Source organism: Oncorhynchus clarkii, chromosome 10, assembly GCF_045791955.1.
Source record: "Oncorhynchus clarkii lewisi isolate Uvic-CL-2024 chromosome 10, UVic_Ocla_1.0, whole genome shotgun sequence".
NCBI lineage: Eukaryota > Metazoa > Chordata > Actinopteri > Salmoniformes > Salmonidae > Oncorhynchus > Oncorhynchus clarkii.
The window spans coordinates 56,908,536-56,922,257 of record NC_092156.1 but is presented as its reverse complement, the minus strand read 5'-3'; the positions used below and the strand labels follow the sequence as shown (position 1 = coordinate 56,922,257).

General features: G+C 41.0%; 1 protein-coding gene across 2 annotated transcripts; it reads left to right on the top strand.

Annotated features, from left to right (window-relative positions):
- The first annotated feature begins 1 nt into the window (after window position 1).
- LOC139418812 (uncharacterized) lies at window positions 2–8,136 on the top strand. 2 transcript variants are annotated; one of them, XM_071168533.1, is made up of 3 exons: window positions 2–114; window positions 5,078–5,298; window positions 5,565–8,136. In XM_071168533.1, exons 2-3 carry the CDS (start codon window positions 5,217–5,219, stop codon window positions 6,131–6,133), a joined length of 651 nt encoding a protein of 216 aa, XP_071024634.1. In that variant the 5' UTR covers window positions 2–114; window positions 5,078–5,216; the 3' UTR covers window positions 6,134–8,136. The 2 variants fall into 2 exon arrangements, with proteins under 2 accessions (XP_071024634.1, XP_071024635.1); XM_071168534.1 differs by lacking the exon at window positions 2–114 and having other exon boundaries at window positions 4,811–5,298; window positions 5,565–8,129.
- Window positions 8,137–13,722: the final 5,586 nt, after the last annotated feature.

The window sequence follows — 13,722 nt, the reverse complement described above, 5'->3', positions numbered from 1 at the left end:
CAGATTGCGCAATGTTGTCATTTGTTTAACTCCAATGTTTTGTTACAGGAAATGAGTAACCTTCGTATATAAAACACACATTAGCTTTCCGTCTGTAGCAGCATGGACAAAGTGGTGAGTAGCCTACCTTTACACTTTAATTTGATTCCTGATCTACTGCATAACTCCACGAAGTTACGATGAAATGTCACTTCCTTATCTTATAAACTACATTTAACCAAATATGATTATTCATGTTCGTTCACTGGGGTCTTTCTCTAACATATCAACATTATATTTAAAAAGTTGGATTTCGTAACTTCATGCATCTGATAATAAGCACTGAACTCTGTTGACAGAGCGGTAGTGCTTTCTCGCAGTAACTTTTGAGGGTTTTACATGTGTTGGTCCTCTGCAAAGTTGTTTGTGAGAAATCTTCGAAAAAGAATGAGAATTTTTGTATTAATATGAAAAGCGTACAGTATACTAAAACATGAAACTACTGCATGGCATGTCTCAAAATCAATATCTATTTTATGTCCTCCAGATTTGAGAAGAAAAATTGAGGTCAACAGTGAGCCTGTCAATTAGCCTAATTCTCGCACAGCATCCAGCCTGGTGTGGCTGCTGTGAAACGTTATTCCATGAAGAGCCTAACAGAGGCCCAGACGTTGTTGACGTCACCACGTTTTATTAAATAAAACACCTTTTCTCATTTGGTAAAAAGTCAGTCCTCCATGACCCGGAAAACCGGTAAGTGGTCAAGGAGAGTCTCAATTTGTTAGTAGGCAAACGGAACACGGTCCCCCCTTTCTTTTGGCGAGAATGCACAAGATAATCCTACCAATTCTCTGAAGAGTTTGAAATCTGCCTCACCCCATTTGAATCAGCTGTTGTTTTCTCATAGAAGAAAACCATGCAAACATTTAAAAACAATATGCTACTTATCCTTTTATGTGTAAATGCTGGATTCGTTTTTATCACTATACATTTCTTTTGGGATTCCATGTGCCTGATGACGTGCGATTTAAGAAGTCTCATTTCATACAAGCGCATTGAGAGATCGTCTGTCTAGTCTGAACGATTTGAGCTGAAAACTACCCCCCCAAGTCCTAGAGTCAGGTTAACAATGAAAAGGGTGCAAACAAGGTCATGGTGTTTATCTGATCCTTTGTTGTATTTCAGGTTTGAACTATTAGCTGTGAATCAGGGTTGGGCTCAATTCAGATTTTTGGAATTGATTCATAAATTGAAATTCACCACACTCCTAAAACCTCTAAAGAATGTAGAATTTGAATTGGAGTAAAGTAGAATGTAATTCATTGCAATCGAAGATGGTCTATGATATTGATGATGGCGCCGACAGAGATGGTCGCTTCGCGTTCTTAGGAAACTATGCAGTATTTAGTTTTTTTAATGTATTATTTCTTACATTGTTACCCCAGGAAATATGAAGTCTTATTACATACAGCAACTATTGGATATAAGAGCAAAGTCAACATACCAACATTACAACCAGGAATAGGACTTTCCCGAAGCGGATCCTCTGTTTGGACCACCACCCAGGACAATGGAGCCGATCCCAGTACGTGACCCAAAACAACGGCGCCTCAGAAGGGGCAGACTGAGCGGTCTTCTGGTCAGGCTCCGTAGACGGGCTCACCGCTCCTGAGTATACTACTCGCCAATGTCCAGTCTCTTGACAACAAGGTAGACGAAATTCGAGCAATGGTTGCCTTCCAGAGAGACATCAGAGATTGTAACAGTCTCTGTTTCATGACTCACTCGGGATACCTTCATGCATCGTGCTGGCAGAAACAAACAACCCTAAGAAGGGTGGGGGTGTATGCCTTACGATTAACGAGTCGTGGTGTGATCATAACAACATACAGGAACTCAAGTCTTTTTGTTCACCTGACTTCATCACAATCAAATGCCGACCGCATTATCTACCAAGAGAATTCTCTTCGATGACAATCACAGCCATATATATCCCCCCCAAGCAGACACTTCGATGGCCCTGAAAGAACTTCATTGGACTCTGTGTGAACTGGAAACCACATATCCTGAGGCTGCATTTATTGAAGCAGGAGATTTTAACAAAGCTAATCTGAAACAAGGCTCCCTAAATCTAAAAAGAAACCTAGCCCCATCGCAGACACCGACGTCTTGTCCCAAACAAACTTCTTTGCTCACTTTGAGGACAATACAGTGCCACTGACACGGCCCGCTACCAAAACCTGTGGGCTCTCCTTCACCGCAGCCAACATGAGCAAAACATTTAAACGTGTTAACCCTCGCAAGGCTGCCGGCCCAGACTGCATCCCCAGCCGTGTCCTCAGAGCATGCGCAGACCAGCCGGCTGGTGTGTTTACGGACATATTCACACCTTATCCCCGTCTGCTGTTCCCACATGCTTCAAGAGGGCCACCATTGTTCCTGTTCCCAAGAAAGCTAAGGTAACTGAGCTAAATGACTATCACCCTGTAGCACTCACTTCAGTCATCATGAAGTGCTTTGAGAGACTAGTCAAGGACCATATCACCTCCACCCTACCTGACACCCTAGACTCACTCCAATTTGCTTACCGCCCCAATATATCCACAGTCGACGCAATCACAATCATACTGCACACTGCCCTAACCCATCTGGACAAGAGGAATACCTATGTAAGAATGCTGTTCATCGATTACAGCTCAGCATTTAACACCATAATACCCTCCAAACTCATCATTAAGCTCGAGACCCTGGGTCTCGACCCCGCTCTGTGCAACTGGGTCCTGGACTTTGACGGGCTGCCCCCAGGTGGTGAGGGTAGGAAACAACATCTCCACCCGCTGATCCTCAACACTGGGGCCCCACAAGGGTGCGTTCTCAGCCCTCCCCTGTACTCCCTGTTCACCCACGACTGCGTGGCCATGCACGCCTCCAACTCAATCATCAAGTTTGCAGACGACACTAGTGGTAGGCTTGATTACCAACAACGATGAGACGGCCTATAGGGAGGAGAAGAGGGCCCTCAGAGTGTGGTGTCAGGAAAATAACCTCACACTCAATGTCAAAACAAAGGAGATGATTGTGGACTTCGGGAAAAAGCAGAGGGAGTACCCCCCTGTCCACATTGACGGGACAGTAGTGGAGAAGGTGGAAAGATTTAAGTTCCTCGGCGTACACATCACGGACAAACTGAAATGGTCCACCCACACAGACAGCGTGGTGAAGAAGGCGCAACAGCACCTCTTCAACCTCAGGAGGCTGAAGAAATTTGGCTTGTCACCAAAACCACTCTAAAACTTTTACAGATGCACAATCGAGAGCATCCTATCGGACTGTACCACCGCCTGGTACGGCAACTGTTCCGCCCACAACTGTAAGGCTCTCCAGAGGGTAGTGAGGTCTGCACAATGCATCACCGGGGGGAAACTACCTGCCCTCCAGGACACCTACACCACCCGATGTCACAGAAAGGCCAAAAAGATCATCAAGGACAACAACCACTTGAGCCACTGCCTGTTCACCCCGCTATCATCCAGAAGGCGAGGTCAGTACAGGTGCATCAAAGCTGGGACCAAGAGACTGAAAAACTGTTAAACAGCCATCACTAACATTGAGTAGCTGCTGCCAACATACTGACTCAAATCTCTAACCACTTTAATAATACAAAATTGGATGTAATACATGTATCGCTAGTCACTTTAAACAATGCCACTTTATAGAATGTTTACATACCCTACATTACTCATCTCATATGTATATACTGTACTCTATACCATCTACTGCAACTTGCCTATGCCGTTTGTCCATTGCTCATCCATATATTTGTATGTACATATTCTTATTCATTCCTTTACACTTGTGTGTATAAGGTAGTTGTTGTGAAATTGTTAGATATTACTGCATGCTCGGAACTAGAAGCACAAGCTATTCGCTACACTCACATTAACATCTGCTAACCATGTGTATGTGAGCAATACAATTTGATTTGATTGACAAGAGGGTCAAGTGACCACTTTTCTTCTTCATTGGCTGATTGCTTCCATCTCATAGGAATCCTTACCCAGTTGACTACCCTAAAGTGGTTGAAGCCATCATTGGGAATGTCCATGCTGACAGGTTATATCAATGATGAGTCCTCTATCTCTACGACAACAGGCACAACTCAGATAAAGTAATTTTTTTCAAAGTTGCTGAAATGCCAATTTTGTCCACTTATGTGCATTCATAACAACCTAACCATTATGAAACTTCTATTGGATCAAGTAAATCTCACGTAGCAAATTAGCAATTACGTTTTTTGTTGACCAAATTCGATACCCTCATGGACCTCAATACAAAATGTTCTCACTTCATGGGCTTATTTTTGTGGACAGATTTTGCGGGCAGAGTAAATCCTCTAGTGCAATTAAAATACATTCCACTCAGTTATAAAACATGAGAGTTTCATTGAATCTGACAGGTCACACTTCCAAATACCAAAAAATATGTAACTTTTCTCTGGAAACAATGTTCATATACTCTTTTGACCTCAGTGCTTGGAATAGCCAATTATATTTCCACCAAATTTGATCTCTTCTTTTTGAAGCCCTCAAGCCAGGATCAACTTGTGGGTTAAACTAATGCATTCTGGGAAATGTAATATTTTCCCCATATTGAACGAAATGTAAGTGATTAGTTAAGTTATTGGAATATTCACATGCAGGTTTTGTTAACCTTGATCATTAATTGTATTGTTCAACAATATTTTATGTGCATGTATATAACAACACGTTTGATGTTTTGTGAACAAGTACACAGCTAATATAGAATAGAAGAGACATTTTCATTTCACTGAATTCAATTCTATTTCCTTAAATTCAATTCCATATCCTGTTTACTACTTCAATTGGAATTCAATTCAAATTCAATAATTTAATTGGAATTTATCAGACATTCTCAATTCAATTCTGAATTGAGCCCAACCCTGTTTCCTATGGAAGATTGACAGTATCATTTAAAACAACTGATATTCCCATTCGGGTCAGCATTCTCTGATGTGACCCTTCAAACATCTTTGAGGTACCATTTGAAAGTTTGCATTTCTATTGTGTTCTCATTTTAGTACATTTAACAGACAACATGACCCCCACCCTGTATTCAAGAGCATGCTGAATTGAGCCCAACCCTGCTGTGTATCTCTTCTGGGAGGAAATCACAAGTGTATCCCAGACCAACCCCACAGATTGTGACATCAGACTGCGATGGAGAATTCTGGCCAACAGGGGGCGACCTTGCCACCAACGGGGGAGAACATACAGCCAGCCGTAACTCAGAGGAGCAAGTGTAAGAACTATATCTCTTCATGATTTTCATATGCCTGGAATTATATACTGAATCTAATTCCTATTGACATTTATTCTGTAGCTCATCTCACTGTGCACACAACATTTAGAGCTAAGTTCACTAGATACAATAATAGATTTAGTTTCAGTCAGAATGTTTCTGTCTTGTAGGCATGCATACATAAATTCCTAAACAATCTAATCTGAATTCTCTCTCTCCCTCTCTCCCTCCCCCTCTCTCTCTCCCTCCCCCTCTCCCTCTCCCAGCAGTAGGAGTCAGGGAGAAACTCCAATCAGAGCTGAGAGGCAGATACACGTCATTGTGTGATGGAACCCCAGCAGGACAAGAGGTGCGGAGCCACTCCCTCACACACTCCTATGTGGAACTCCTCATCACCGAAGGCAACATCCAATGGCACAACGATAGGTATGCTGCCACGCGAACCGTAAGGTCACCATCAGATATGCCCACTGCTAATGAGGAAGCAAAGATCAAGCTTGACAATATCTTCAAACCACCGATATCTCTGGATTGGCCTCAAGTAAAAAACGTCCTGATGAAGGGACCCGCAGGCTCACGGAAGATGGCAATTGTCCAGAAGTTTGTCTTTAACTGGGCCGAGGACAGAGCCAATCAGGAAGTTGACTCCTTGTTTGTCTTTCCCTTCAGTGAACTCAATTGGCTAATGGACTGGAGCTTCAGTCTGAGTGGCCTCATCAGCCACTTTCACTCGTCCATGACGTCGGAGAACGAGAACCCTGGTCTGGATCTGAGTCGGTCTAGTGGACTTCATCTTGGACGGTTTGGACCAATTCAACCTTCCCCTGGACTTTGAAAGCATATCAGTGGAGTCTGACATCAATAAGGACATGCCTTTGCCCATCCTCCTAGTGAACCTCATCTGGTGTCAGCTGCTTCTTCCCTCCGCCTACGTCTGGGTGATCACCAGGCCTGCGTCCGCCAGTTTCATCCCCATCGACGTCCTCCCCCAACAACAGTGCTTGACAGAGATAAGGGGCTTTGACGAAACCCAGAAGAGGGAGTTCTTTAGAAAGAGGTTTGGCGATCAGAGTCTGGTGCACAAAGCTATCTCCCTAGTCATGAAAGCTATTGCCCTAGAGTCATCACGGAACCTCCCGCATCCTGTATCAAACACCGTTGTGCTGTGAGATGTTGGCGGCCATTTTAGAAAACACTGAGGCGGGAGTGTGTGTCGAGATAGACACTCTTGACGCAACTATACACTCACTTTTTGCTTGTTCATATCGGTTTGAAGAACGATCGAAATGGAGAACACTCAGAATCAATCAGAGAGGATGTTCGTAAGCTTGGGATGCTGGCTTTTCTACAACTGGAAAGAGGAAGCATCATATTCAGTGAGAGTGATGTGATGGAACATGGAATCGACGTCTCCAAAAGTTCCATATTCCACAGGTTGTGTAGGCCGCTCATCGCAGGGTGTGAGATGTACCTTGAGGAAATGTACCGCTTTGCGTACACAGGCATTCAAGACTACCTAGCTGCCCTGCACGTGTTTCTCACCTACACAAATAAAAGGAGAAACCTACTACTCCAACCTACTACACTCTTTGATCAATTGAAAGGGAGTTGCTTGGGGTATGTCTCTATCAGTTTTGCACATCGAGAGACTGAAATTTTTTCCCATTCCTCCTTGCAAAACAGCTCGAGCTCAGTGAGGTTGGATTGAGAGCATTTGTGAACAGCAGTTTTCAGTTCTTTCCACAGATTCTCGATTGGATTCAGGTCTGGACTTTGACTTGGCCATTCTAACACCTGGATATGTTTATTTTTGAACCATTCCATTGTAGATTTTGCTTTATGTTTTGGATCATTGTCTTGTTGGAAGACAAATCTCCGTCCCAATCTCAGGTCTTTTGCAGACTCCATCAGGTTTTCTTCCAGAATGGTCCTGTATTTGGCTCCATCCATCTTCCCATCAATTTTAACCATCTTCCCTGTCCCTGCTGAAGAAAAGCAGGCCCAAACCATGATGCTGCCACCACCATGTTTGACAGTGGGGATGGTGTGTTCAGGGTGATGAGCTGTGTTGCTTTTACGCCAAACATAACGTTTTGCATTGTTGCCAAAAAGTTCAATTTTGGTTTCATCTGACCAGAGCACCTTCTTCCACATGTTTGGTGTGTCTCCCAGGTGGCTTTAAATGACACTTTTTATGGATATCTTTAAGAAATGGCTTTCTTCTTGCCACTCTTCCATAAAGGCCAGATTTGTGCAATATACGACTGATTGTTGTCCTATGGACAGAGTCTCCCACCTCAGCTGTAGATCTCTGCAGTTCATCCAGAGTGATCATGGGCCTCTTGGCTGCATCTCTGATCAGTCCTCTCCTTGTATGAGCTGAAAGTTTAGAGGGACGGCCAGGTCTTGGTAGATTTGCAGTGGTCTGATACTCCTTCCATTTCAATATTATCTCTTGCACAGTGCTCCTTGGGATGTTTAAAGCTTGGGAAATCTTTTTGTATCCAAATCCGGCTTTAAACTTCTTCACAACAGTATCTCGGACCTGCCTGGTGTGTTCCTTGTTCTTCATGATGCTCTCTGCGCTTTTAACGGACCTCTGAGACTATCACAGTGCAGGTGCATTTATACGGAGGCTTGATTACACACAGGTGGATTGTATTTATCATCATTAGTCATTTAGGTCAACATTGGATCATTCAGAGATCCTCACTGAACTTCTGGAGAGAGTTTGCTGCACTGAAAGTAAAGGGGCTGAATAATTTTGCACGCCCAATTTTTCAGTTTTTGATTTGTTAAAAAAAGTTTGAAATATCCAATAAATGTCGGTCCACTTCATGATTGTGTCCCACTTGTTGTTGATTTTTCACAAAAAAATACAGTTTTATATCTTTATGTTTGAAGCCTGAAATGTGGTAAAAGGTCGCAAAGTTCAAGGGGGCCGAATACTTTCGCAAGGCACTGTATGTCTTACATCAGTCACAGTCAATTCATTAATACTTATTTACCTTCAGTCTCATTCTGAATGTCGCAAAACTCTTGGAAATCTGCACGAACCCTAGTCTCCATGATGAATCAGCGATACACAAATTGGCTTAATTATTTATTTACTGACTAACTAAATAATCACACAGAATTACATAAAACACACACACAGAATAGATTATACAGTGGGGCAAAAAAAAATCCTACAATGTGATTTTCTGGATTTTTTTTCTCATTTTGTCCGTCATAGTTGAAGTGTACCTATGATGAAAATTACAGGCCTCTCTCATCTTTTTAAGAGGGAGAACTTGCACAATTGGTGGCTGACTAAATACTTTTTTGCCCCACTGTGCATTGGTTACTAACATAATGCAATGAAAGGTCCCTAGTGGACTAACCCGATATGACCGCTTGGAAGACAATGGAAATGGGTGGCGACAGATAAAGAGCGGGAAAGACAGAGTGGGAGAGACAGAGTGGGATAATTGTACATACATGTGGAAAATACGCCCATGGCAAATATGGATATTTAGCACCCTAACATCCGCTCATTCGGATCTAGAAATGCAATGTACATATTTACGCTTGCATGTCTCTGTGGTCTCTGTTGAAATCGCCGGTCCATCTGTGGAGAGTAGTTCGACAGAAGTCTCTGGTTTGTCCACCAGAGATCAAATTATTTCGTAGTTGTAGCTTGTTCAGCGGGCTCTGTTCGTTAGAATAGAGTGGTGAGAGGAAATAGTTCTTTGTCTCTTGTCTTCGGTCGAGTTTACTAGACTATTTTATATATACAGCTGCAGACTGTGAATGTGACTGTTGAAAGTTTCAGAGTTTCTAACCATTTTGTACCTTTCAGCTAACGCTAGCCGTGTACTGGTCTTGTAGAGTCTAACCATTTGTGACGTCCGGCTTTACCGTCCACCTGCTTGGTCTAATGTAAATTTTGTTAGGAGGGGTTTTATGCACCCTGGTAAAAGTTCCATGGTTCCATAATGCCAACATAATGTCTGTGCTCACGTGGGTGTGGTCACTGACTGGGTATAACTTTTATATGAAACACATTTCTCATTTAGAAGGCTGACATCACATTTCCTCTTCTCGCAAATAGTTTCATATTTAATCCTGTAAATTCCACAACATTTGGATGTAAACCTGACAACTGGTAAATATACGCATTCAGAGATAGTATGAGATCTTAATGACATCCCAAAACAACAACAGATCTGGCATAATCGTTCTTTAAGTACCCACAAACCATTCTAACTGTTTGGATTACAGAAATATCGTTTGGAGAGTGGGAGAGAGTGGGAGAGAGAGAGTTTCTGCAGAGGGAGAGAGAGAGTTCCGGCAGGTATTTTTCGACCGTGATAAAATGGCGAAACTTCACCCCTCTCCCCCCTGCAGGAGAGGGCACTGTAAAATAAATATATAGTTCATTTCGTCAATCATGTAATATTTAAATAATGATCAATTTATGTTGATATAAGAAAGATGATGCAGAGGTTGAGTAGATACAGACTTTAATTTCATTGCAACATTGATGTTTCCTACTATTTTAACTACAGGTTGTTGGTTTATTGTATTGAAACAATGTGTTGTATTTGCATCACTGCAAGCCATTCCTGTCTTTACTTCTGTTGCAGAGAGAGACAGATAGAGGTAAATAGGGTATTAAATAGAGCTTTTTTATGGGAGAAGGAAGCTCTTACAGGTTGGGGTCTGCACAATATCTCTAACATGGTCTCAGGGGATTTCGCAAGATTACCACATAAATATGTTCCCCACTATTTAGTATGATACATTACTTTATGTTAGGTTACATTATGATTGGAATTGCGTGTATATTATCACACAAATTAGAGGACGGTATCATAGTTCTTACGAATTGGATGATGTAAATGATCATACATCTCGGAGGATGTACAGCACATTCGAAAAATATTCAGACCCCTTGACTTTGTTGTGTTACAGCCTTATTCTAAAATGTATTAAATAGTTTTTTCCTCATCAATCTACACACAATGCCCCATAATGACATAGCAAAAACAGGTTTAAAAATTATTATATTTTATAGAAGGCCAGCATCTCGGAGTCGCCTCTTCACTGTTGACGTTGAGACTGGTGTTTTGCGGGTACAATTTAATGAAGCTGCCAGTTGCGGACTTGTGAGGCGTCTGTTTCTCAAACTAGACACTCTAATGTACTTGTCCTCTTGCTCAGTTGTGCACCGGGGTCTCCCACTCCTCTTTCTATTCTGGTTAGAGCCAGTTTGTGCTGTTCTGTGAAGGGAGCCAGTTAGTACGAGATCTTCAGTTCCTTGGCAATTTCTCACATGGAATAGCCTTCATTTCTCAGAACAAGAATATACCATTTTGACCTTGTAATCGAACCCACAAATGCTGATGCTCCAGATACTCAACTAGTCTAAAGAAGGCCAGTTTTATGGCTTCTTTAATCAGAACAAAAGTTTTCAGCTGTGCTAACATAATTGCGAAAGGGTTTTCTAATGACCAATTAGCCTTTTAAAATTATAAACTTGGATAAGCTAGCAACGTGCCATTGGAACACAGGAGTGATGGTTGCTGATAATGGGCCTCCGTACGCCTATGTAGATATTCCATTTTAAAAAATCTGACGTTTCCAGCTACAATAGTCATTTACAACATTAACAATGTCTACACTGTATTTCTGATCAATTTGATGTTACTTTGAAGGACAACAAAATGTTTTTTCTTTCAAAAACAAGGACATTTCTAAGTGACTCCAAACTTTTGAATAGTAGTAATATATATATATATAGAATTTAATGCAGGTGTTTCAGAAAATAGGAGCATTGGCTCAGTGTTCTGTCACTCATGGGGACACTACGCACCACCAAGTCCTTAGTAAGGGTAGACATCAAACATTTAAGCCTTTTGGGTCCTGCCATAGAGTTACATTATAAGTGCCTTTCCATGAAGGCTTAAGGTCATTGGCCACAGATAAAATGATATCAAATCACGTTATATGTACAGCAGCTTTGATTGGACTGATCATGTCAACATCTTACTTTCAAAATCTTAGCTAGCGGTCATCATCATGAATCAAGACCACAATCTACTGGCAAATCCTTTTTAATCCTTATGAAGAGAAATTAATGTCTTGATCGAAATTGGGGCTTGCCTCTTATCCGCTTGTCGTCCCCTTGTACAAACTATGGCATATCTCAATTGTCAGTATTAAATAGATCATGGGCAGAGAAGTGAGATGGGTGAAAATGCTAGTTAGTTTCATGACAAGTGTTGTAAAGACTGCGGTTTTGGGGGTCTTAAGTGGGAAAAAGACAATGTTGTAGCTTAAGTATTTAAAATATACTGTACTTTGTGACAAGTGTGCTGATACTCAGATATCTAAGCTATCTACTATGTCGAGCCCAACATTCAGCCCAGTCTGAAACTTAGCAGGTGAAAGAGACTGTGGGAAAGTCTTTCTTTTTTCCAGAGCAGGTGCTGGAAGTGGGGTGGCAGGGTAGCCTAGTGGTTAGAGCGTTGGACTTGTAACCGAAAGGTTGTAAGTTCAAATCCCCTAGGCCGTCATTGAAAATAAGAATTTGTTCTTAACTGACTTGCCTAGTAAAATAAATGAAGAAAAAAAAAGTGGGCAGTTCAATTTATGAAAGGCAATATTGCACAGGTATCAACCTTGATAAGAGATTTGAAAACCACCTACAATGTTACAGGATACTTAATTCTGTGTTTAAACTGTGGAGAATACAGATGGAGAGAGGAGATGTACATTTGAACGTGTGTGTTTTGAATAGAACAATTTATCGATGGTGATGTAAAAAAAAACTTTACGATAAAGTCTGACATGTCAGAAAATTTGCACATTATCATCCATCAATTAATCAATAAGATGAAATGTTTACATTTTAGTATAGGACAACTGGTCTGCCAACTCTCCTATATTAGGCCTATAATATCTCCCAATCGGATTCCTGTCTGTTCCCTGAGTTCCTTGATTATATTAATAAATTCTTCACAACGTATAGGCTCAACTTAATTTGGTTCACATTGTTCGTTACATATATTTTATACACATCGGCTGGTTTCTGGTGTAAAAGTTCAACACCCAGACACCTCTGCACTAGAAGGAGGGGTTGTCAGTGTGTGCTGCAGAAACATCTGTTTTAGGGAGAGCCAAAGACAGTTCTTCACACTGACCATCATGCTAAAGATCAGGAATCAAAATTAAAATGTAAAAGGTACTCGCTACCTTGAACATGCTGCTGCAGACTGAAAGAGTGTATGGCTAATCAGTGTTTTATACAGGAATATTACGAATTTCCTGTAACAAAAGTCACAACATTGCAAAATCGGAACTATGGAAAAATACATCACAAATACACAGAATGATAAATGAGGCACTCATGTTCTGACCAAATGTGATTCAAATTATATTTGGCGTGGCATAATTTACAAGACATGTTTTTATAGAAAATGGCACAACAATGCATGAGCACAGTCCAAATGTAAAAAGCAGAGAAATGTTTGAGAACATTTGTTACACTTAGAATATACAGTGCACTGGCTCAGAGTATAACATGGTGTAGTATGTACAGTATACTGAAATATATAAACATTCAACCACTAGATGAGAAAAATACATTACAAGAAAAACTGTTTCCTTGACAGCAATGCTTGAAATGTAATATGATTAGTCATCACTTTCAAATTAGAAATGTACAGCTGGCTGGCATTAAAAGTAACACGACAAAATGTCCCAAATACACTTAAACTCACTAAATCAAGAAACACAAACAATTACAGTGGTCTCTCCTAGACCCCAGAAGTAGGATACATTTGGCATTTTATTAGGATCGCCATTAGCTGTTGCAAAAGCAGCAGCTACTCTTCCTGGGGTTCACACGAAACATAATACAGAACATTAGACAAGAACAGCTCAAGGACAGACCCAAAACAAAAAAAGGCACACAGCCTACATATCAATACATACACAAATGATCTAGGTCAAACATTAAAACCAGAATCTGGAGGTTGTGTGTCTCTGGAGAAATGATGCCAATCTCAATCTCTTGAACGCAACTATGGCTGCAAAGACTGACAGTTCTCACAGGTATATTGTTGCAATACAAAAATAAACAATGAAGTAAACTTAAATCATATTGTGGGTTGTGATAAGGTAAGTATATTTTTCAAGTATACAGTTGAAGTTGGAAGTTCACATACACTTGGAGTCATTAAAACTCATTTTTCAACCACTCCAAACTTCTCACATGTTTCGAAAGCCCAGAATCTTGCTAATCCAACTGCGTTGTCAGATTTAAAAAAGGATTTACACTCGAAAGAATACGATGTGATTATCTGAGGAATAAAATTCTGACCCATAAAAAAAAAACTATTTCAACCAGCATAAGCGTAACAAAATCGCAAAAAAATT